General features: G+C 43.5%; 1 protein-coding gene and 1 long non-coding RNA gene across 3 annotated transcripts in view; one reads left to right on the top strand and one right to left on the bottom strand.

The window, feature by feature from the left end:
- CUL3 (cullin 3) overlaps positions 1 to 5,796 on the bottom strand; it is a 116,643-nt gene extending 110,847 nt beyond the window's left edge. For both annotated transcript variants that reach the window (XM_039488153.1, XM_039488154.1), the window contains exon 1: positions 5,372 to 5,796. In XM_039488153.1, the coding sequence (XP_039344087.1) occupies positions 5,372 to 5,437 (66 nt within the window). In that variant the 5' untranslated portion in view covers positions 5,438 to 5,796. The remainder of the gene's footprint in view (positions 1 to 5,371) is intronic.
- LOC120371836 overlaps positions 1 to 21,755 on the top strand; it is a 42,319-nt gene extending 20,564 nt beyond the window's left edge. Inside the window, exon 3 of the long non-coding RNA XR_005584606.1 lies at positions 21,688 to 21,755. This is a non-coding gene — a long non-coding RNA (uncharacterized LOC120371836). The remainder of the gene's footprint in view (positions 1 to 21,687) is intronic.
- Positions 21,756 to 24,841: the final 3,086 nt, after the last annotated feature.

Genomic DNA, 24,841 nt, shown 5'->3' with positions numbered 1-24,841 from the left:
TAAGGGTTAGAGTATCTTGTTATATTTTTTGAAAATGGCATTATTGTACAGGCTCTGTACTCCTGAAAGTTCATACATAAGATTATTTCATTGTACAACCTTAAAGTAACCGTTGTATACCTAATGCAAAAATACAGAACTTTAGTAACAAGATGATAAAAAGTGATTTCCATTACTCTTTCTAGATTCAAGTAATTTCAAAAGGTAAAATTTAAAAAAAAAATCCTACACCATCTGTTTTTTTTGTCTGTTTATTTGACAGCCTAATCCCACAATCTAGCCACACTTAAATACCCATATGCTTTAATGTGCATTTAACAATACAATGTTGCATAAACACCTTTTTTAATATGTCAGAGTTAAACTGGTCACACAAACTTATTTCTTTCTATTGTGAATATGAAGGGTGGTTTACTGCTCAAGGAATTCTGGTCATTGACTGCTTCTGACTACTGAACAGCCAGCCCACTTCAGTCTCTAGATTCCTAAGTACTCTAAGCATCTGTCTATCTGCAATTAGACATCCCCGGCTGGCCTGTGCAGGCTGACTTGGGGTCACAGGGGCTTTTTAACTGGGGTGCACACATTTGGGCTTAGGCTGGAGCGCTACAATCCTGTGAGGTGGAAGGGTCCCAGAGCTCAGCCTGCAGCCTATCCACACCGCAATTAAACAGCCCTTTAGCCAAGCCCTGGGAGGCTGTCAGCTGGCACAGGCCAGTCATGAGTGTCTAACTGCAGGGCAAACATAGGGACTGTTTAATTGTGGTGTAGATGTTCGGGTAGCAGCCTGGGCTCTGGGACCCTCCTGCCTGAGGCCTGGCCTACACTGGGGGCAGGGGAGGGGGGAATCAATCTAAGTTACGCAACTTCAGCTACGTGAATAATGTAGCTGAATTTGACGTACTTAGATCTACTTACCGCAGTGTCTTCACTGCGGTAAGTTGACTGCTGACGCTCCCCCGTCGACTCTGCCTACACTTCTCGCTCCGGTGGAGTACCGGAGTCAACGGGAGAGCGCTCAATGGTCGATTTATCACATCTTCACTAGATGCGATAAATCGACCACCGCTGTATCGATCGCTCCGGAGGTAAGTGTAGACATGCCCTGAAAGTCTACACCACAATTAAACAGCCCCTTAGCCCAAGCCTCATGAGCGCAAGTGAGCTGGCATAGGCTGGTCGCAAATTTTTAATTGCAGTGTAGACATACCCTCTGCCACTGCCCTTGAGGGAAGAAAAAGCAGAGTCAGTGAGATTCTGTATACCAGCAGCTGGTTAATACTGAAGGACATTTGTATGGAGGGGCATTTGCACATTTAGTTTCTACACTCCTTAATTACAAGAAACTAAAAAAAACGGAAGAAAAGTAATTTTGCAGTAAAATAACGATTCTTAGGTAGAACATTGGGGGAGGGATCGCTCAGTGGTTTGAGCATTGGCCTGCTAAACCCAGGGTTGTGAGTTCAATCATTGAGGGGGCCATTTAGGGATCTGGGGCAAAAATCTGTCTGGGGATTAGTCCTGCTTTGAGCAGGGGGTTGGACTAGATGACCTCCTGAGGTCCCTTCCAACCCTGATATGATGTCTATGATTCTATGAACATTTGAGATTGAGCAACAGTTTTTAACAGTGTGTTTACACTTATGCTATTTTTAATTCATACATGAATAAACAACAAAAAAATGTAAAGAAAAGTGCAAAATTATTGTACACCTTTCCATTATCTTTCACCCATGTTTATTATAGGAAAGAAATGCTAAAAATGTTATAGATAAGTACAGAATATGAAGGACCATGGCCATCATTAGGGAGTAACCATGACATTGCTAGATTTCAGGAATCTTACTTGTCCAACAAGGTTACCTTTTCCACATAATGCAATAGTAAATATTCCCACATGAAAAACTGAAACAAAATGAAGGAAATGGAGATGTAATACTGCTGAAGATATACGACAAACAAACAGAGAACACAGAAATGGCATAACACTAGCAACATTAACAATTCAAAACTAGGAATGATGCATCAGAATTGGAAAAGGTGAAAAGAGAGAATAGTAACCAGATATGAATGTAAATACTAAATATAGGTCCCAGTCTTGCAAACACATGTAACTTCATTTACATGAAGAGTCCACTGAAGTCAACTGAGCAAATTACACATGTGCCTGCATCTTTAGAAAAATGGGATTATAGTTTTTGGAGAGCGTGATAACTTTTCTCTCTTATAATTACTTGCATGATAGTAAACTCTTAAAAGCTGTCATTCACTGCCATGTTCTTTTTTCAGTTAGAAATCCTTTGTGAACTTTTGACTGGGTTTGTTTGCAAAAAAGGAAATGTATTTTAAATAGCAAAACTTGAAAAATACTATCAACAGATGTCAGCTTCTACTTTGGAGTTTGGAGGCCTTGATGTCAATATATATAATATATACATAAAGGTGTTAATTTTTAAGGAACATAATTAGATAACTATAGTGAAATAACTGTAATCCATTCTTTAAACAACTCAAAAGGAAAAATTAAAACAATGCTAACAAGCAGTAGTTTGAGGGGTTAAAAAAAAAAAATCAAGCATTCTCAGCATTTATGAGAGCAGGGCTCCGTGTGAACATTCTTCACCCACGAACAGCATTTTATATGCTCAGTTACAAAAACTGTCAAAAAATAAAATGCAAAATAATGTTTATTCTAATCCTTGGATTTACCCTTGCAGGGACAGCTCTAGGCTTTTTGCCGCCCCAAGCACGGCAGGCAGGCTGCCTCCGGTGGTTTGCCTGCGGAGGGTCCGCTGGTCCCGCGGCTTCGGCGGACCTCCCACAGGCACGCCTGCGGGACGACCCCCGACGCCGCGGGACCAGCGGACCCTCCGCAGGCACACCTGCGGGAGGTCCACCAAAGCCGCGGACCAGCGGACCCTCCGCAGGCAAACCGCCGGAGGCAGCCTGCCTGCCGCCCCAAGCACGCGCTTGACATGCTGGGGCCTGGAGCCGCCCCTGTACCTTTGTTAGTTTACCCTCATCTACATAAAGAGATTTTATGCATGGATCCTACTAGCCAAATTTAAAAGATTGCCAGAAAACTTTTATTTTATAAGAGTAGTTTGCTGTAAAATAGATGCACAATTTTTGTCACTGTTAAGTTTTATGATAGTCGCTCTATGGCAGGGGTTCTCTAACTGGGGGTTGGGACCCCTCAGGGGGTCACAAGGTCAATACATGGGGGGTTGCAAGCTGTCAACCTCCACCCCAAACCCCGCTTGCCTCCAGCATTTATAGTGGTGTTAAATATATTTAAAAGGGTGTTTAATGTATTGGGGGGGGAGTCGCACTTGTGGCTTGCAATGTGAAAGGGGTCACCAGTAAAAAAGTTTGAGACCCACTGCTCTATGGTATACAAGTTGTCTAAGGCTGTTTCAGCCAATCAATTATTATTTTTCTATACTTCCAAAAGTTCTAATAATATGAGGTTTATGCACTGAATAAGAGTGTATTAAAATAAATAATTTCTTTGGAGATCACCACCACAGACCACTTAAAACATTCTAGTCTTTTAATATAGTACACACTGCTCCTTCTTTTGACATTCACTGTTCAACATAAAGAATTGTTGTTGATTAGAAGTAGAGTATAAGGGGGAAGCTGTCTAGTTGAATCAGAGTCCTAAAGATAACTTCCAGCAATTTAAAGAAGTCTTAAAATCCTCAACTTCATTGGCAGGAATTTTGGCTAAGCAAGTCCTCTGCCATATTATGTGCTGGTGAACTGATGTGAACAGGTATGTCCAGTTTATATGTGAAGGCAACACATTTTAATTGTTTGCCACTGGTAACATCAAAAGTTATGATAAACACTAAAAGCCAATGACTCAACAGAGTGTCTCCTTTTTAACGTGTGTGTGTGTGTGTATGTGTGTGTACACACACACACACACACACACACACACAGAGACTTACTTGCAGGAAATCATAAATGATTACTGAAGTTTTCATATTTCTTGTAATGCTAGAAACCATTAACAGCAGTCTTCACATTCATGTGCTCTAACCTTCAACTGAAGAAACTGTCGAAGCACCAGGACAGATTTATGGCAGTATAAGTTAATAACTAGGCCCATTCACTCAGTAACTAAAGTCGCTGGCAATCCCACAGCTGGATATATGAAACAATCCTATGAAAGTTACACAGAGGCTATGTTGCTACCAAATGTTGCAACCTGACATTTTACCATCTGACCTAAAATCCCTGCAACATGAAGTTTCCCATATGCAGAAAAACTAGCCCAGAGATGGATTTATAAGACTCCTTATTTTGTTTACATACAACTATAACTTCCGATTCCTTGTCTGGGAGCCTTTCATTGGAAACTGCATTAAATATATTTTCCTAACATATTCGCATAAGAGGGAAGAACCACCACCCCCCAATCCCAATCCCCAGTGAGTGCCTGTGCTGCCACCCATCCTCTAGTCCCAGCCCTCAGGGCCTGTGCCACCACCACCCACAACCCCAGTCCCCAGTAAATGCCTATGCTGCGACCCCCCTGCCCTGGTGCCAGTCCCCAGTAACTGCCTGTGCTGGGCCCCTCAGTAAGTGTTTGTGTTGTCTCCCCTCTCCCACAAACAAATGCCCATGCTGCCACCTCACTCCCCCCCTCAGTCCTGGTCCCAGTCCCCAGTGAGTGCCCATGCCACCACTGCCCCCTCCTCTCCCGTGCCGGTCCCAGTCCCCAGTGAGTGCCCGGGCTGCCGCCCCCCCAGTCCCGGTCCCCAGTGAGTGCCCGTGCCGCCGCCCCCCAGTCCCGGTCCCGGTCCCGAGTGAGTGTCCGTGCTGCAGCCTCCCCCCAGTCCCGGTCCCGGTCCCCAGTGAGTGCCCGGGCCGCCGCCCCCCAGTCCCGGTCTCGGTCCCCAGTGAGTGCCCGGGCCGCCGCCCCCCAGTCCCGGTCCCGGTCCCCAGTGAGTGCCCGGGCCGCCGCCCCCCAGTGCCAGTCCCGGTCCCCAGTGAGTGCCCGGGCTGCCGCCCCCCAGTCCCGGTCCCAGTCCCCAGTGAGTGCCCGGGCTGCCTCCCCCCGGTCCCAGTCCCGGTCCCCAGTGAGTGCCCGGGTCGCCGCCCCCCAGTCCCGGTCCTTCCTCCCCCGCTTGGCCGCGGTGACAGGTTCCATTGTGCTGATAACAGATGGGGGCACAGAGCGTGTCATCCTCCTCCCCCCGGCTCCCCAGCCCCTTTTCCCTGCCCCCCCCCCGCCCCGGAGTTTCTCCCCTCGCCCCCAGCCCGTCCCCCGCGGGGAGCAGGGTGACAGACCGGGCGGCTGCGGGGCCTGCGGCCGGGCGGAGGCCGGGGCCTGGCGCGGAACCGGTGCCCGGGTACTCACGGGGAAAGCTCGGATCCGCATCTTGGTGTCCTTCCGGCTGCCCGTCCCCTTGCTCAGGTTCGACATCTTCGGACCCGGCTCGAGCGGAGCCTCCTGCGGGGTGAGGGGGGGGTTCGGGGAGACCCCGGGCAGGAGCCCCTGGCGACCTTCACTCCGGGCGGCGGCCCCCGGGGCGTGCGGGGCGGGGAGGAGGGAGGCGGCTACGGGGGGTTCTGGGCGGCGGCGGCGCAGGCCCCTGTCTCCAGCGGCGGCGGCGGCGGCGGCGGCGGCGTTTCCTTCACCCTCGTCCGCCGCGATGGCGGACAAACATCGCTCAGTGCGCAGGGCCAAGCGCCCCCCCACCCCTGAGACAGATCCGGCCGCGGCGGCAGGAGGGGCGCGGGGAGGAGCACGGCGGGGAGGGAGGGCGGGCGAGGGGGTGGGGGCTCTGCTGCCTAGCTCTCGCGAGACTTCGCTCCGAGCTGTCATCGTCTGTAAAGGGGCGAGGGGAGAGGGAAAGGCAGGAAGAGAAAGCGCGCTGGGGCAAAGGCGGCCGCTGATTGGCTGAATGGGGCGCAGTAGGGGAGGGGCAAACGCGGAGAAGGTGCCCTGGCTGGCCTGGGGAGGGTGAGGGGGTGCCTGGGTGGGGATAGAGCAGGGTTGGGGGAAGGGGTCTCTTAGCAGCCCCAGCTGCTGTAGAGAGTCTGTCAGGGGCTGGCAGGAGCCTCCCTGGGCCCATAGACACCACATACTGGGCCTAGTGCTGCCCCTACTCATTGCAATCAGAGCCTTGGGCCAGCTAGAACTAAGGTGCCTCACATTGTTAGCAACTGGCTGAGCAGGCACAGACGTTAGGTCCTGTCTACACTAGCCGCTTCGCCAGCTCTCACCCTTTTACCTCACGTCTCAGGAGTTTTTCTTAAAGTCACAGCTCCTGGAGTCAGGTGACTTTGGAAGACTCACAGCTGTCCTTTTTTTAAAAAAATGTGTTTGGGGGGGGGGACAAGGCTCAAAGCCTGAACAGAAAACAAAAAGAGGCCCAGCATTAATTATTTTATTAAAAGTTACGATTGAGGAGGATCTGACTTGTGATGTTTGAACACTTGGAGTTGGCAATAGTAGTCCTGAAATTTGTCTGTCTATTGCTATCACTGAGGCAGCTCCCCTGTTGGTAATAATCATGCAATTGGTAGCATGAATGAGGTAGATGCCAGTGTTCACCAAGCTTTTAGCCATCAGGTTGCTAGACCTGTGCTGAGATGGTTATTAATATGCTGGTAGTTTGGCAACACTAACTAATGCCCGATGGTAGCAATGGTGGGAAATCTAAAGGAAACAAAGTAAAATGTAGACACAGCCTTAAACATAGGCCCTTAACTCCTTTCAAACCTGTATGGACAGGGCAAAAGCAAACAGTCTCTTTAAAAGACAGGCCAAGAAAAGAACTGCACAGGCATATTGTGCCTTTTCCTGTTATTTATCAACCTGAAGTTTCCCTGTGGTTAATTTTGCCCCACTGAGTCATGGCACTCATGGGTGTTGTACTCCTTGGGAGACTCATAGTCATGTTGAAATACATTTTTGTTTTACATTTTTTAATTTGCTAATCACAACATATGCTTGAGAAATGAGGATGCCACCTGAAGCAATACCTGTGTGAGAGTGAGGCTAAATATAGGTCACTTGCAAATTGGGACAGTTTATATAACAGAGATGGATGTTTTGTAAATATCAGATTTTGCAAGTCAATGGCAGGTTCAATTGCTCAGTGCTTCTGGCATTCAGGTGGGTCACTCAAAAACAACAACAACAAAAAGTTAGTAGACACTTGAAATTTGGGCCTAGGTGACTAGCCCAAGATCCCATACAGGCACAGGCAGGAATAGAACTCCTAGTTTTGATTCCCAGTCTGGACCCTAACCACAGGAATATAATTCTTCTTAGGTATTTTTCAGACTAGTACACTATCATAAGATCATTATACCACTTAGCAATTTCGTAGCAAAACCTGTAAAACTTTGGCACTGAGGTACAAATATCCTGTGAGCTAGTTTGCCTTCTGTAATAGTTTCTTCACCTATTTGTTCCCTTCAGTTTAAAACAACCACTGCCCATTGAGACTAATGCAAGTACCTCTACTGGACGTTTTTAATCTCCTGATCAGCATTAAGTATACACCGAAAAGAAAAATTATGTAACAGCAGCACAACAACAACGAGTCTTAATGATTTCAGCATGACTAAAGTACAGTACCATTCGGCCCTTTTGAAAAGTACAGTTTCTAGAGAATAATGTCTAGTTCTTAAAGCACTTTTCATTAAAACCAAAAATAAAAGTCAAGTGGTAGGAAAGGCAAAGTTTTCCTTCTGACTGCCAATATGAAGAATATGGTCCCCAGACATTTCAATGTTGTCTTCCTCATCTGGGAGTTTAGTAGATGAATCCAACCCAGCCAATTAAGTCTAAACTAAGAATTTTGCTTGCAAGAAGTTCAGAGGGTTAGGAGAAAGATCCTACTTTAAATTGCAGTTTGGATTTCAGGTGCCTGCAAAAATGGGCAGTGTCCACTACTGCTGATTGCTCTAGCACAATGTCTTCTGCTACTGTTTTTGTGCTTTCTTTCATGATATGCCCTTATGCTTAGGGCAACCTCACTAGCCCAGTGTACCAGGCTCTCATTTTCTCATTCTAGTCACTCCTAAAGACTCACTTCTTTTTAGGAGTTCCACAAATAGTAACTCAGGTTAGTCAAATGCTCAATCCCAACATGTAACTAGAGGAGGGCTGATGATTTAAAAATGAAGTTATAACCATGTCTGTTCTCCTTGGGAATCTTTCCTAACTTTAGCTGTATTTTGCACTGTAAGATTATTTGGCACTATACAAGACTCAATAATATTGCTGGTTCTTACTTACTAAAATTATTAAGAGTGAGGATTGTTGCCTGAGGTTCTACCTATGAAGGTTTGCAGCACAGAGGATCTCCGATGAAACTCACCACTTACTTCTTTCTGCATTCCAGCTCTGCGACAAACAGGTGTGCAGAATCCCCCTGTGCAACTCTAATTTCTGCTCCCATCTGTAGCAGAAATAAAGCAGTTTTGCTAAATGTAAGGTCTTGTGCTCACCCAAGGGACCACTGGAATTGCTCTTAAGTACCAGTAGTGTCAATCAGAGGGGAGATGGGTGGGTGAAGAACAGCAAGATTGACCTATGAACTACTAGTAGCCCTAATGCCAATCTTGGTCAATGCCAGCTATCTTATGTATACATCTTCAAATATTCCTACAATAAATAAAGTAATAACTAGTTTTTGGGAAATACCCTTCAGTAATAGGAGTTCAGGTTCATGTGCCATGATGACTACTTCTACCGTCTATTCACCCTTAGCCTCCTTCATGCTAGTATTCAAGCTTGCAGTGTAAGGGCCAGGAATGCCTGCTCTAATAGGTAGAGAATAGCTCAGCATGGAGAGTGACTAGTATGCATCTGAAGGTCACATGGCTAAATGCACTGCTGGAAGGTACTCCAAAATTACAGTGATGAGCACAGTATAAGGACCTACATAAAATACTTTCACTTCAATGACTCTAACCATTTCTTTCTAACAATATGACACGCTTGCTGCTTTTACTAGTATTTTCTCAAGTGACATGATATCTTAAAGTTTTTATTTACTTGTACGCCTGCTGAAAAACTTTCTAGCATTACTTAAAATGTTGCTGAGGGCATCAGAAGCATTAAAAGGTTGGCCCTAATACAATATATTCTCTACATTCCTAACATAAACATAACTTTTCTCTTTTAAAAATTACAGAAAAGCAAGTTTTTGGTTTATTTACACAAGAATACCATTTCTTAATTTAAAAAATAAGTTTCTTTGTTTCTTTTAAGGCCCAGTCATACACACTGAAATCAATGTGAGTTTTGCCATTAATTTGAATGGGGGAAGAATCAGAGCCTTGGCTGCTTGTATCAGAGAGCTCTGTGTTTGCATGGTCTCATTCTGTACCATTCTGCATTTGAAAAGAAACTCAGAATGGCAGCTGCCTATGTTAGGGTGGGAGGAAGAAATTCTTCTCTATTTAAAAGGCAGTACAAAGAAAAAAAAATCAAATAATTTCTTTTCAGCTACATAAATCCATTTATCACAGTCTGAAGTTGATGCTTGTTTTAGGCTTTGCATGAATTTTGTGTGATACATTGAGGATATGTATGGGACTATAATCATTTCTCTTTTTTGAAAGGCTTTAAAAACAACAACAAAAGATGTATTCCCTCAATTGTAACACCTAAAATCTATTGAAAAGATATTTTGATAACAATGCAGAACTATATATAGCTGGAAAAATGTGAAGGGGCTTCAACAAAACCTATGTAATACCTGCATTTTGAAAGGGGGAGGGAAGGGCGGAAAGTAGGTTTTCAATGTATTACATTCAGAATCCCATCCTGCAATCCCGACAAGCAAAATTTCCTTTGAAGTCATTACAGGATTAGTAAAATACGACACAATGAGGTAAGTTTTATTTTGCTATTTTATTGAACGTTCTCATATCCCCATGCCAATTCTCCCCGCCCCCCCCAACAATATTCTACAGTCATTTTAAACATATATCCCATTGACATCAAGGAGGCCTGTTGGGGCCAGTAAAAGCATCAAAATAAACATTCAAAAATATAAAATAGATTATTTCTAAATTTCTGCATTTAGAAACAGAATAACTGAAATATTGTAATTCCAAATTATGTTCCACCTGGTTCCTATCCTAAAAAGATGTGAGTTTTTTTACCTCCTTCTTGTATGGCCTGAATCAACATCCTATACTTGTAATTTTAATTTCCTTGACCATTGCTTCATAAGGCTTTAGGGGGGAGTTTGATGACAGAAGATGCTGAAGTAACAGTTGAACAATTCTACTTTTATCTTGCAATCCCTTTCTTCCTATACAAGGCTGTAAATAAAGACCTGCTAAGCTAAAGTCACCAAATAGCATTCCCCACCCCTGACAAACAATACCTGGTGTGGTGTCAAATTTTTACAGCACCAGTGGTTCTGACTACTTTACAGAGGCACCATAGTAACTCTAGCTCAGGAACCAATCCATGCAACAAACCTCAATGCCAACTCTGCCCACATATCTATACCAGCAACACCATCACAGGACCTAACCAGATCAGCCACAACATCACCGGTTCATTCACCTGCACGTCCACCAATGTAATATATGCCATCATATGCCAGCAATGCCCTTCTGCTACGTACATCGGCCAAACTGGACAGTCTCTAAGGAAAAGGATAAATGGACACAAATCAGATATTAGGAATGGCAATATACAAAAACCTGTAGGAGAACACTTCAACCTCCCTGGCCACACAATAGCAGATCTTAAGGTGGCCATCCTCCAGCAAAAAAACTTTAGGACCAGACTTCTAAGAGAAACTGCTGAGCTTCAGTTCATTTGCAAATTTGACACCATCAGTTTAGGATTAAACAAAGACTGTGAATGGCTTGCCAACTACAGAACCAGTTTCTCCTCCCTTGGTTTTCACACCTCAACTGCTAGAACAGGGCCTCATCCTGCCTGATTGATCTAGCCTCGTTATCTCTAGCTTGCTTCTTGCTTGCTTATATTTACCTGCCCTTGGAAATTTCCACTCTTGCATCGGACGAAGTGGGCATTCACCCACGAAAGCTCATGCTGCAAAACGTCTGTTAGTCTATAAGGTGCCACAGGATTCTTTGCTGCTTTTACAGAGGCTGTCATTTTGTCCAGAAGATTCACAAAGTAGAACTAAAGGAAATTCACATGGCTCTTCAGTGAATGGAAATAGTAGAAGGTTTTGAAGGTTGTTTTCCTATGGCAGTGTGTATTGAAAATGTGCATTGTATCCCTGTTCTTAAATAAACTTATCTTATTTCAGCCCCCTTACAGTCTAGTTTTTTTTGTTTTTTATACTGTGTGTCTGTAATGCAGATGATTATTGCTTCAGTGCAGTGGTCTAGTTACTGAAGGTGTGAAGCTAAACAAGGGGCTAATTGGGTGGCAAATACATTTCAATATGAATTGAAATTCTCCACTCCCACTCTGATCCTTGTTGGCACTATGTGTATGTGAAGACAACTTTTCCAAAGTCTCCAGTTTGAGGGTAAAGTACTGCAGATGTAGACATTTTATTAAAGTTAATGTTTAAAATCAAATTTACACAAGTTAAGAGGGAAGGTACTGTACATCTGGGGTTGGGCTTGGGTTATGGGGGATTGCAAGTATCGGTTACAAGATTCACAAGGTACATACGGTACATATAAGCAGCATAGATCCAGATTGGGGTAGGGGACTTTTTAAAGCGTCAGTGGATAAATGGGCTCGGGTACGCCATGCATGGAATGTATTAAGAGTCCAAGTCAGTATTGGTGTAGAGAATAAGTACATGGGTGGGGTGCGTCCCTCTGTTTGTCAGGGAAGGAAGTGGGTTATTTCCCTGGTTGGCAGTCTCGGTTACTCGACCTGGTACTGGCAGTGTCCCATGATGTGTTCTGTGTAGATGTCTCTGGACCACCTGATGGTGTCGGACACCATGAGCTGTCTCATAAGCTGGGCATAGCATCGACCGACTCCGCACGCTTTCAGTACCAGCTCGTTGTGGTGGTCCCATGTGCCCAGGACTCCCATGATCAGGGCCTGTATCTGGACCTCATAGCCCTGAGCTCTCAGGGTGTCACCAGCGGGCTTTCAGTTGAATGGCAGATAGGTATTGTCAGTAGGAGCACAGGGGTTGTGGGAGGGGGTGTTGATGTAAATAATTGCTTTCCGTTGTTATCTGAAAACAACTTTCAAAGTTTCCATTTGGTCTGAGAGGAAAACTACTGCAGGTGTGTGGAAAAACAAGGTGTTAATTGGGAGACTTTTCACACACAGTATGTAAGGCTATGTCTATACTAGTACTTTTATCTGTATAATTTGTCACTCAGGGATGTGAAAAAAACACGCTTCTGAGCGACATAAGTTACACTGACAGAACGGCTGGTGTGAACAGTGCTATGTGGGCGGGAGACATAACTACCGCTGCTCGTTGGGGGTTTAGAGCGGCTACATGAGCAACCTTTACACGAGCTATCTTTGCACGTCTACACTGCCAAAGTTACATCGCTGACAGTTACAGCACCACTCAGAGAGCGCTGAAGGGAAACCACTATTGTGTGTTCACACTGTCAGCTGCCTGCGCAATAGCTTGTTCACACTTGTGGCACTTGCAGCGGTATTCAAAGCGATGCACTCTGGGCAGCTATCCCACAGAGCACCTCTTTCTCTTCTGCCGATAAGACTTGTGGGAAAGCGGAGGGGGGGGGGTCACAGGGCACCCTGGGTCCTGTCCCAATGCTCTGTGATGCATTGCTTTGCATCCCAGCAATCCCTGTGCTTCCGTCCACATTTGGCACCATCTTTAAATGGTTTGTGAACTACGCACCTTGCCTCTTCAGGCTGCAGGAATGGATCCTGAACTGTCGACCAGTATGCTGCTCGCTCTGGCTAACACATCACTAGTGGCAGTGGAGTTATTCCTTAAACTACAAAGGCAAGAAGAGTGTTACATTGATCTCACCACACGTAGTAGCTACGACATGAGATTGCTTGTGGCATTCACGGACAGGCTCGGGGCTCTACCCCCCAAGCCCAGCGTGCATGCGCTGCGGCGGGCCCTTTCGGGGGGCGGGTGGACCTGCCGGAGCTGCTGCGGGCATGGAGCTCAACCGGAGCCGCGGGAAGAGGGGAACCGCCGCGGGACCGGGGAAGGGCGGCGCAGCGCAGCGCACCGCACTGCTTGGGGCAGCCTACTTTCTAGAGCCGCCCCTGTTCACGGAGGTGCTGACCACAGTGGAATGCTACTTTTGGGCTCAGGAAATAAGCACTGAGCGGTGGGATCACATCATCATGCATGTCTGGGATGATGAGCAGTGGCTGCAGAACTTTTCGATGAGGATGGGACTGTGTGATGAGCTCGCCCAGCCCTGCGGCGCAAGGACACGAGAATGAGAGTTGCCCTGTCATTGGAGAAGTGCGTAGCGATCACACTGTGGAAGCTGGCTACTCCAGACTGCTACCAATCAGTCGCTAATCAGTTCGGAGTGGGAAAGTCTACTATTGGACTCATGTTGATGGAAGTCTGCAGGGCCATTTATCCTGCTGCAAAAGACCATGACTCTGGGCAACCTGCGTGACATTGTGGATGGCTTTGCACAAATGGGCTTCTCTAACTGCGGAGGGGCAATAGATGGCATGCACATTCCAATTCTGGCACCAGACCACCTAGCCACCCAGTACATTAATCGCAAGGGGTATTTCTCAATGGTTCTCCAGGAGCTTGTGGATCACCATGGGTTTTTCACAGACAATAACACAGGCTGGTCCAGAAAGGTGCATGATGCATGCATCTTTCAGAACACTGGCCTGTTCAGGAAGCTGCAAGCAGGGACTTTCTTCCTGGACCAGAAGATCACTCTGGGGGAAGTCGAAATGGGAGAGAAGCCTGCTTTCTGCAACCCTACTGCCCCCAACAACTCGCTCAAGCGATTCCCAAAATCAGATCCACTTCCCAGGGACCTCCTCTCCTGTTTGCACTTCGCCAAGATCTGACTGCTGTGACTGGCTAGGCTCCTCTGGGGTAGAAAAGAGCTCCTGGCTGCATGCATCTCTAGCCTCCAAATCATCCTCTGCCTCTGGGTCCCTCTCCCCCTCCACATCCTCATCCAAGATTTCCTCCTCCTGACTCAGTCTACTCTCAACTGGCACACGAGCCACTGAAGTATCCACAGTGGTCTTTGTAATGGAGCTGGGTTCGCTGCCGAGTATTGTATCCAGCTCTTTGTAGAACTGACAGCTCGTGGGTAGGTGTTCTGCAGTTCCTTCACTTTGACCCTGCACTGCAATGTGTTCTGGTCATGGCCCCTTTCTCTCATGAATCGTGAAATCTGTCTGAAGGCATCATAATGCCTACGGCTGGAGTGCAGCTGGGACTGGACTGCCTCCTCTTCCCAAATGCTGATGACGTCCTGCAGCTCGGCATTGCTCCAAGCGGGGAACTGCCTGGTGCGTGGAGCAAGTATGGCCACCTGGAAAGGTGGACTGAGACCACTGCACGCATCACTGAGCAGGAAGGGGACTTTCAAATTTGCAAAGGAATGTATGGGGTGGGGATGATGGTTGGTCACCCGAGGGCAGGGCAGTAGAGTTCAAACCAGTGGGCAGAGAGGTGAGAACAGGCATAGTGGGACACCTCCTGGAGGCCAATCACAGCACTGTAATTGCCACCGTGTCTACACTGGCACCGCGGCGCTGTAGCCCTGGCTCAGAAACCTGTACGCCTCTAGTTGGGGTGGTTTTTTTAAAGCACTACAACTACGCAGTTTCTGCACACTAAGTGGCTTTGCAGTGTTTACAACTCGGGAGTTACAGTGCAGAAAACTGCTTTACTGTGCAGAAACTTGCCGGAGTAGACAGGGCCTTACAGTGGCACAGCTGCACGGTACAGCTGTGCCATTGTCAGCTGGTTAGTGTAGACATGGCCTAGCTCTTAAAAAGCATCCTAATGGAAGATGTCAATCCATAAAGCAGGGGTGATCTAATAATGAAATATTGTTTTTGACAACAGAGTTTGTATGCTTGGTCATGAAAACAATACTAGCGTGGATTCCAATGCATGCGAGGATACCTGAATGAAATGGTAGATAAAGAAGCAAAAAATGTTTTTAAACATGGAGAAAATGATATAAAAATTCCTCTCAGTATTCAGGAATTTAAAAGTTTAATTAAAAAAAGATTTTAAAAGGAATAGCAAGAATTGTGACCATGGAGAAAAGGGGAAGAAGATTAATTCTATGAAATATGCCCCAAAATAGAGGATAATGCACTATTCCAAAGTTCTGACCAGATCAGTGAAGTATGGTACTCATATTTAGACTTTTAACTGGTCACTGCGGTTTGAATAATAATTTGTATCTATTGAATAGACACTAAGATGAGTTATGTAATACACGTAAGGTTAAAGAAACAGTCGATCACCTGATTTTGAAATGTTGGCAGTGTTCCCAGGAAAAAAAGACTCTTTATGAAAAATTTAGAAGCTTGAAGGTGATAAAACATACTAAGAGGAGGTTAGTGAGCATATCAGGAAATTGAGTAACATTAAAAAAGCTCTGCTACATTTTTAAGGGCCCAGAGCAGGATAAAAGAGTGTATTGGAATGCACGTATGAGGAATATAGAGGGTGGCAGTTATAGACTCAGTAGCTGTGTCTGCTTCTCTATAAAGAAGAAGAAGAAGATTTAAATCCACGTGGTTGCAAAGTTATCACAGATTAATGAGGCACAAATAATTTAATCCAAACAAGGAAAAAATTAATTCAGAACAGTATCCCACAAATTTAACTTGCTAGAACAGGGGTGGGCAAACTACGTGGCCCGTCAGGGCTTTAGATCTGTCCTGCGGGATTGCTAGACCTTCGCCGCTCCTGGAAGCGGCCGGCACCACATCTCCATGGCCCCTGGGGGGGTGAGGGGGGGCAGAGGGCTCCACGTGCTGCCCTTGCCTTCAGGCACCGCCCCCGCAGCTCCCATTGGCCGGGAACGGTACCCACAGGCGAGGGCTGCGTGCGGCATTGCTCCAAGCGGGGGACTGCCTGGTGCATGGAGCAAGTATGGCCACCTGGAAAGGTGGACTGAGACCACTGCACGCATCACTGAGCAAACAGGAAGGGGACTTTCAAATTTGCCCCCCTCCCACAGGGGCCACAGGGATGTGGTGCCAGCTGCTTCCGGGAGTGGCGCAGGGCCAGGGCAGGCAGGCGGGCAGGCCCAGGTGTGCGCTGCTGCCCTCCTGGAGGTGCTCCAGGAAAGTAGCACCGGGCTGGAACCTGCACCCCAAGTCCCTCCTGCACCCCAACCCCTTGCCCTGAGCCCCCTGCCCTGAGCCTCCTCCATGCACCCCAATCCCCTGCCCTGAGCCCCATCCTGCACTCTGCACCCCTGCAGTCCCTGCTGTACCCCAATCCCCTGCCCTGAGCCCCATCCTGCACACCACACCCCCTCCCACACTCTGCACTCCCTCCCGCACCCCAACCTCCTGCCCCAGCTGTACATTCATGGCCCTGCATACAATTTCCCCATCCAGATGTGGCCCTCAGGCCAAAAAGTTTGCCCACCTCTGTGCTAGAAGTTACCAACATTGCCCCAGATACTTCTATAACAATGCAGAAATTCAAATTAAAAGCAAACCTACAACTATTTAAAGGGATATTATTGACTTTTTAAAAAGACCACACTCATGTTGAAATTATTTTTATTTGCTATTGTTATACACAACTCCTAAGATTACTGTAAATAAATAAGATTAGTGAAAATATTTTTTTTTTTTAAGAATTTTTTACTTGATGCACTTTTTGATGGTCAGTTTTTCTATTTCCCCTGTACAGTCAAGGTAGACCCAGATCCAAAAGGTATTTAGGCTCCTAACTACCATTGAGTTCAATGGAAGTTAGGATCCTAAATACTTCTTTGAATCTGGGCCAGAGCTATCAATCTGATGAACATTTATACACATGCATAACTTAATATAAGTATTCCTATTGACTTTAATGGAAGTATTCATGTGTTTAAAGTTTGATGTGTACCTAAGCTTTTTCAGGATGGGGCTGGGGGAGGAGGCTTATTTTCCTGTTTGTTCAAATGTAGTAACAACATACCAACATGTGAACCAAATCTGATTTCTCTGTGATGGTGAGCACATGGAGAAAAAAAAAAAGGAGGAGTAAAGATATTTGCTTGCTTCATAAAGTTTTACTAGTCTATATTTAAATCTGCTACAAAACAGATGTGATGGTAAAACACATGACATAATGTAAATCCATGTATCAATCCATCAGTTTCAAAATAAAAAATAAACAAAATGCAGAAAAGTTTTCAGGTAATAAAAAGGAGTGTGACTAAGATGCAGTCTCATCCCTACTTTGTCAAGTTATCTATCAATGACCTAACTTCACTAGTGTAAACCCCTAGTGTAGACAGGGTTTCCATCAGTGCAGCATGATTTCTACTGGTGCAGCTTATTCCAGTTACTCCCTTAAAACATTATGCATCATTTTGTGCTGTACAAGTCAACCCAACACAAATGTCAGTCTTGCAGAACAAGATCTGCACCATGTTCTGACCAATTCCAGGTGGACTGTTGCCAGTCGGTGTTCATGGGGTGAAAGGCAAAGATCATGAGGATGCTGTAATTAGTACATCACATGGCTCTGAACAGGTTTAACCAGACAAAGCATATTATGATAATAAACACTAATGCTCTACAACCTACACTACCTTCCCTTACTTTTTCAAGTGAGTTTGAAACTGAAATATAAATAAATAGCCCTTAATGGACCAGGTCTACTCTAGCTCCAGGAACCACCTCTCATTCCAAGATCCACCATGGGATTTGAAGTCACCTGGCACACTATGGCTGCAAATACACTAGCAAACGGAGAACCCATAATTCACTACCATTACCGCTCCACTGGTAGCTGTTCCCCTCTTGGAGCTGTTTTTTTAAACAGTGCTGGGAGAGCTCTCTCCCAGTGCCAGTGCCGCAACTACACAGCCATGTTAAAGCGCTGCCGTGGCAGCGCTTTAACGTTGCTAGTGAAGACAGGCCCTCTGAAAAAGATTTGGGTGTCATTGTGTATAATCAGTTGAAAATGAGCTCCCAGCACAATGCTATGAACAAAAACAGCTAATGCAGTTCTGGGATGCATAAACAGGGGAATTATGAGTGGAAGTGGAGAGATTGTTTTACCTCTGTGTTTGGCACTGATGTGACCACTGCTGGAAAACTGTGTCTGGCTCTGGGGCCCGCCATTGAAAATTATGTTGATAAATTGGAGAGCATTCAGAGAAGAGCCATAAGAAAGATTAGAGACTTAGCAAACATGCCTGATCGTGATAGACTCAAGGAGCTTAATCTATTTAGTTTAACAAAGAGAAGGTTAAGAGGTGACTTGGTCACAAGTTATAAATACCTTCATGGGGAACAAATATTTGATAATGGGCTCTTCAGTCTAGCAGAGAAAGGTATAACATGTTCCAATGGTTGCAAGTTGAAGGTAGACAAATTCAGACTGGAAATAAGGCGTAAATTTTTAACAGTGATGGTAATTAACTATTGGAACAATATGCCAAGGGTCATGGTGGATTCTCTATAATTGGCCATTTTTAAGTCAGATTGGATGCTTTTCTAAGAGATCTGCTCTAGGAATTATTTTGGGGAAGTTCTACGGCCTGTGTTATATAGGAGGTCAGATTAGATGATCATTATGGTCCCTTCTGGCCTTTGGAATATGAATCTATAAGCAATGTGACAGGGAAGAACTTGAATGGCCCGTCCAATCCAAAATACAACAGACAATAAAGATACTTCCTCAAAATGATCAGAAAAAAAAGAGATTTTCCATTAAAAGGCAAGGAAGAAATACTGTGCATAATTCTAAGAGAAAGTTCAAAGATTGCAGAAATACCAGCCTTGTGAAAGAGTATCATAATAGCCAGAAGAATAAAAGATAACTTTATTATGGTCTACAAAGGCCTACATGGGAAAGATATTTCTGATAGAAGTGCTCTTTAATCTAGCAGAAAAAGGCATAATGAGAACTACTGGGTTGAAGCTGAAGCTAGACAAATTCAGACTAGAAATAATATGCAAAATTTTAACACCAAAGGAAAGTAACTATTGGAACAAATTACCTAGAGATGTGGTAGATTCTCCATCACTTGATGTCTTTGAATCAAGACCATATTGATATTAAAAATATTGATATAGCATATAAAAAATATGCTATAACTCAAAACAGAAGTTAGGGGCTCAATGCAGAAATTACTTGTGAGGTTCTATGGCCTGTGTTATGCAGGAGGTCAGACTAGATAATACTGGTCTCTTCTGGTCTTAAAAATCTATGAATGCCATAATACTGCATGAATGAAGGGGATAAAACCTCAAATGCTAGAGTGGAGTCTACAATGTAAGTGGGCACTTGATGTATTGTACTGACTTCCGCCAGAAAGTCATTGTTACTGTAAACCTCCGGCTAGCAAAGCTTATATAGTTGTCCTGCCAATAAAGATTTCTGAATTAAATTGACCTGATTTGACTGACATAATTCCTCTAAAAAGGGAGCAGATTGGTTTTGTGGGAGTGGAAGATTAATGTGGAGGATTTCATGTTATTTTACAATCCAGCCCAACTAAGGGACAGCATATAGCTCCAGGAGCGGAACAGGGACCAAATTGTGACTAAAAATTAAAATGCAGTTCCTGCTGGTTCCACAGGGAAGTAAGCTATGCCAGCCCTTTCCCAGCTGTGCTAGCGAGTGCATTGGAGATCAGAGCCAGCCCCTGCACAGGAAGAAGAGTGATTTCTCTTCCCTAAGGCATAGACCAGCAGTAAAGGTAGCACACAGGGAAGTGAAAGTGAGCCTTATGCCCTCTTCCTCTTCTGTGTGGGTACATTAGGCAGCTCACAATTGAGCCCGTTGCAATTTGCCTTAAAACAACATTGAAAGTCTTCAGCTTGTGCTGACAGTAAAGCCACTGCAGGTGTATGGCTAACTGAAGTGTTGCTTGGGTGGCAGAGGATGTGCATGGCATTGAGGTTTCGGTTCATTCTGAAACATTGCTCAATGTAACCCCTCAAATCTACTGTTACTTACAAAGTGAATTTTCTGAAATCCCCCCAGCTGCCACTTCCTTCCAAAATGACAGCCTCTAGGTTCTTTAATAAGTTTTCTGTGCTTATGGGTAGTAGTTTCTAAACACCAATTTAGTTGCTCTTAAAAACATAGTATGAGTTTGGTGAAAAATAGGTTCTCTTTTAAAATGCTAATAAAAATTTTTCACTTTTAAAAATCCTTTAGAAATTCTGTTAATCTTAATATGGCTACAATATAAATACAGCTAAACTTTCTCTGCTCGAGGATACAGATAGCATAAGAGGACATATGTTTTGCTTTCTGAACATTGCTTGTTTGTTTTTAAAGGGTTTCCTGGTTTGAAGAGCAAGTTTAATAGATAGAAATGCTGAGTATTCTGGAAGAGCTACAGTAGGGGCTATTAAACACTTAATGCTGGGAAAAGTTACATGTTCAAAGCCCTCTTGCATACAGGGAGAAATTCACTTCATCCACATAAAGCCGGAGTAATCCTCACTCACAGCCCTGTCTCCAGCCAATACGCTGGATTTGCAAGTGATTCAGCCATGAAGCTGTATCAGGTACTAGGGCTGATGTAGTAGTTTATTCATGGATCCCCTGTAACCTCCCTGGCATGCCCTTGGTCTGCCATTACTGTCATTCTCTATGCTGGTTTATGGAGTGCCAATTCAAAGCCTCCCCGCTGCAGCATGCAGGGGTTGCAATGCTACCCTGGATAAACAGCCCATCAGCATCTCTCTTGCAGAAGCTTATCACAGTGCTAATGTGCTGCAGAAGCTTTGTACATCTGGATGAATTTCTCCCACAGAGAGGAATATCCTGCCACCAGTTTTCATCTCAAATTCCCGGGGCCCTCAATGCATTAAAGGATCGGAATGGAATGATACACAGTAGCTGGCACTTAAGAGGTCAGTAATATAGGGATACATTCAGAGTAACGCCACTTGACTTTGAATTATTCCAGGGGTACACAAATGCCACCAAGGCCAGAATCTGACCATTAGCTTTTGGCAGTGGCATGAGAGCCATACCGCTGGATTTCCTCACATTTGAAGTCAATAGCCTAACACTTTATGACATCTTGTTTTGAATTCCATTTGATTTTTGCTCTTGCAAAGTCAAGGCAACTTTTCCTTATCTGAGGATTGCAGGAATGGGCTCTTTGATTTTAAAAATAATGTTCCTATTAATGCTGAGCAAATAATTGATTTTTTTTCTTCTGGGTGGAATAAAAAAAATCTGAAATAAAAAATTCAATTCAGTTCTGTTAGCCAATACATATATTTAGGCATCGTATACACTCCATTAATAGGTGGTATTATGTACATGGTATTAATATAAATTATATATATGGATGTTGGGAAGTTATGTTAAATTTATTGTGCTCTTCCCACAATTCTGTTCACCCATGTCAAGCATTCCACAAAACTTTGCAAAGCTGATGTCCCCTTTGGCATTAGAAAATAGGAAACTTGTCAAAGCAAAGATGCATGAACACTTTGTACCAAATACAGTTTGGAAGTACTTGACTGGATCATCAACACTTTGTTAAAATAAAAATGCTACTTGGTGACTTAGCTTAAATGTTCTTTATTTAAAGCCTTGCATGGGAAGAAAAGGACTACAAGTAAAAGAAGAATTGCAGAGCTACTTCATGTAAATAGGTGACTATCATCTTCTTTCATCTAACTCCTCCCCAAAAACCTGTGAAGCAATGATCAAGTAAGTTAAAATAGGGAGGTACCAAGGACAAAAGCTGGCACAAACTAGTGGGTTAAACTTAAAGTGACATGAAAAGAGTTTTGTAACTTAGTATTTACAACGTGATTTTTACATTATTACTAACTGAAATGTGTGCCTTTGAAGCACACCTTCTATGTAACATGAACGTGCTGTGAAAAAAATAATTGCTTCCCGGAAAGAGGGTATGTATGATTCTTTTTTTTTTTTTGTATTGTATTGTACTACTTTATCTTTAGACAATAAATTTGGCTACGTTTGGTTATCTGGCCTCTTGAACATTTTAAAAAGTTAATGATGAGTATAGTCGAACAACTGGCTATATCTTTAAGTCAATAGTTCAAACTGAACCTTAGGGGTTTTTTCATTTTTCCTCACCAAAACAAAAAACAAAACAAAACAAAAAAGAATTTTTGTTTTGGGTTGAATGAAATGTTTAGTTTGACCTGAAATGAATGTTGGTTTTTCATTTTGGGTCATTTTGTCATGTTTTTCACTATATTTGTTTTTTTTAAAATTAGCTAAATTTCAAAATGAAACTGTTTTGAGATGAAGGGTTAAAACAAAGTGGTTGAAATAGAATATTTTGAAATGAAATGTTTCAACTTTTCTGAATTTTTTGTAGTCAAAACTCTTCTCAAACTTGAGCTGTATTTGATAGGAAACTAATTCATACAACATTTCAGTATATCTAGAAATTTCCAGTGTGTAAAATAGGAATAGTTGATTTAGTTGGAGTTGGTCCTGCTTTGAGCAGGGGGTTGGACTAGATGACCTCCTGAGGTCTCTTCCAACCCTAATCTTCTATGAATAGTATTAAATAATACAGTCAAAACAGATATCAATATGCATCATACTAATTTCAGAAGCAGTTGCTACTTCTCAGGAATAAACTTTACTTCAAAAATATATCTTGATCACAATGTAATGCTGTAGAGCAACAATGAATATCACCTTAATCCATGGGGGTGCTGGACCTCGCAAACACATGGCCTTCTTCCCATTGCTCACTACATTCCACAGCAGCATTGCATGCTCTTTGGCCACATCTCCAGGGTGGACGAAAACACCCCAGCACATTGTACTGTCAAACTCCATCAATATATAAAGGGGTGAACGTCTTTACCCTATGTGGTATCACCTATGGGGGCTGTTCCAAACATCTGTGGATTTTCAGGATTAAGCTAGATCAGGGAACTTCAGTCTACGATGCCATCAACTATGGTCACTCTAGCGGCTGCAATGGTCCTCGGTAGACTATGCATATTTGATGATGATGGGTGATGAAGTGGGTTTTTTTTTTGGAAATGGCCAGCAGCCAAAGTGATATGGGTAAAATCCCAGCCAAGCAACTGGTTCACGGTGTAATACTAGGTCACAACGACCAAGTCATTGACCTACAGGTCCATGTACCTCACTGAAGCCTAATTGATTTAATAAAAAGAAACAAACAAACCAAGACTTTACGGAACGTCTGATAGTCAATCTCACCTCAGTTTTTCTGGTGAGATCAATTACTGAAAAGGGGCAAAAGTACAAAAAGTGTGCTCACTAAGAACATTAAGTAGGGAGACCTAACATGACAAAAAAATGTGTTTCATAGCTCACACTGTAAATTACCCATTTTTATACCTTATAGTGCATCAGAGCTGTTTTTCACATTCACTGGGCAATAGGTATTTCTGATAACTTTTCTTTGTGCTTCACATGCATTGGTCAATGAACCAACTATAGATGAAAGCACAATCAAATAGATAAGCCTTTGTTTGTAAAATTAGCCAAAGACTCTATATCTAAGGCCCAAATTTTTAGAATTACATGAGCATAATTTGCAGATGCAGTTGTACTGATTGTGCATTCCAGTTACCAGATGGACATCTAACTGGTATTTTCATGCAAAGTTACTACAGTTGTCCACGTAATTATGCATGCATAGTGTGTGTGTACATTTTTTGTGAGCTTATTAATAAGGACATTGAATTGGCAGTGAATTCTAAAGACAGAGTATGTTTTGCAAGGAACTATACACCAAATATTAAAATCAGCACCTTGAAGGTTTTCAGGCATTCTAATTTAGCTAAGTTCAGAAATTGATCGGTGATACAGGAAACCAACAAAGGCAGCAATTTTGTGAGTCTTCATATAACTTTAGAATTTCAATACATCAATAGATCAGAAGCTAGATTCCTTGTAATTTTGAGCCAGAAATTATCTGTAATTCAAAAAAGTCTTCATTAAAATTCCAGATACAGTTTTCTTGAGGAGCAGTGAAGGAGGAGAAAGAAGCTCTTTCAGGTTGTTTCATTTTTTCCCTTCTCCACTGCTTCCAGAAAATATAAGCATTATATTTTACCATAGACAAAGAGCAAACCATATACTCTCAGTGTGACTGACTTTTTTACACTCAAGGAAACAACAAAACAAGAAAGCACAGAAGTAATGTCCCCAGAGATGGCACAGCATGTTAGTCCTCTGTAATATACTTTGTATCTCCCACAAAATGCTTATTGTTTGTTGAGACAGCAAGCTTTTAGAAATGTAAAGATGCAGTATACAGAAAACAAGCTCATAACAATTACACAGCTCTGTATGTTAGAATGACATACATCTTGTAGTTTTCTGGCTTTCCTTCTAACTAATATCCTGTTTTTAATGGCATTTGCCTCTCTTATTCTTTAGTAAGTGTCAATTTTGATTGTTTCCTCTAAGTGCTGCTAAAGAATTACTCTTTAATAGACAGTAAAAACTACTGTTGCTTGGTTGACATTTCTTTTCAGATCACTAGTCTTTCCTGTTTCTTAACCTTTAAGTGCCGATTATATTTCATCACCAAATTCTGCCCGCGTTTTGAAATCAGTGAGAGGCACATCTCAGGGCTAATTTGGGTCTTGTATTTTATTCTGAAGTAACAATTAACTTATCTGGCTAGTGAATTTTGATGTCCTTAGTTTTGCTTTATTGGTGTGAATCAGTTGACTCTTAGGTCACTACTTTGATTTGGAATACTGTTAGAA

Source organism: Mauremys reevesii, linkage group 9, assembly GCF_016161935.1.
Source record: "Mauremys reevesii isolate NIE-2019 linkage group 9, ASM1616193v1, whole genome shotgun sequence".
In the NCBI taxonomy this organism is placed as follows: domain Eukaryota; kingdom Metazoa; phylum Chordata; order Testudines; family Geoemydidae; genus Mauremys; species Mauremys reevesii.
This window is presented reverse-complemented; position numbering and strand designations above follow the sequence as displayed.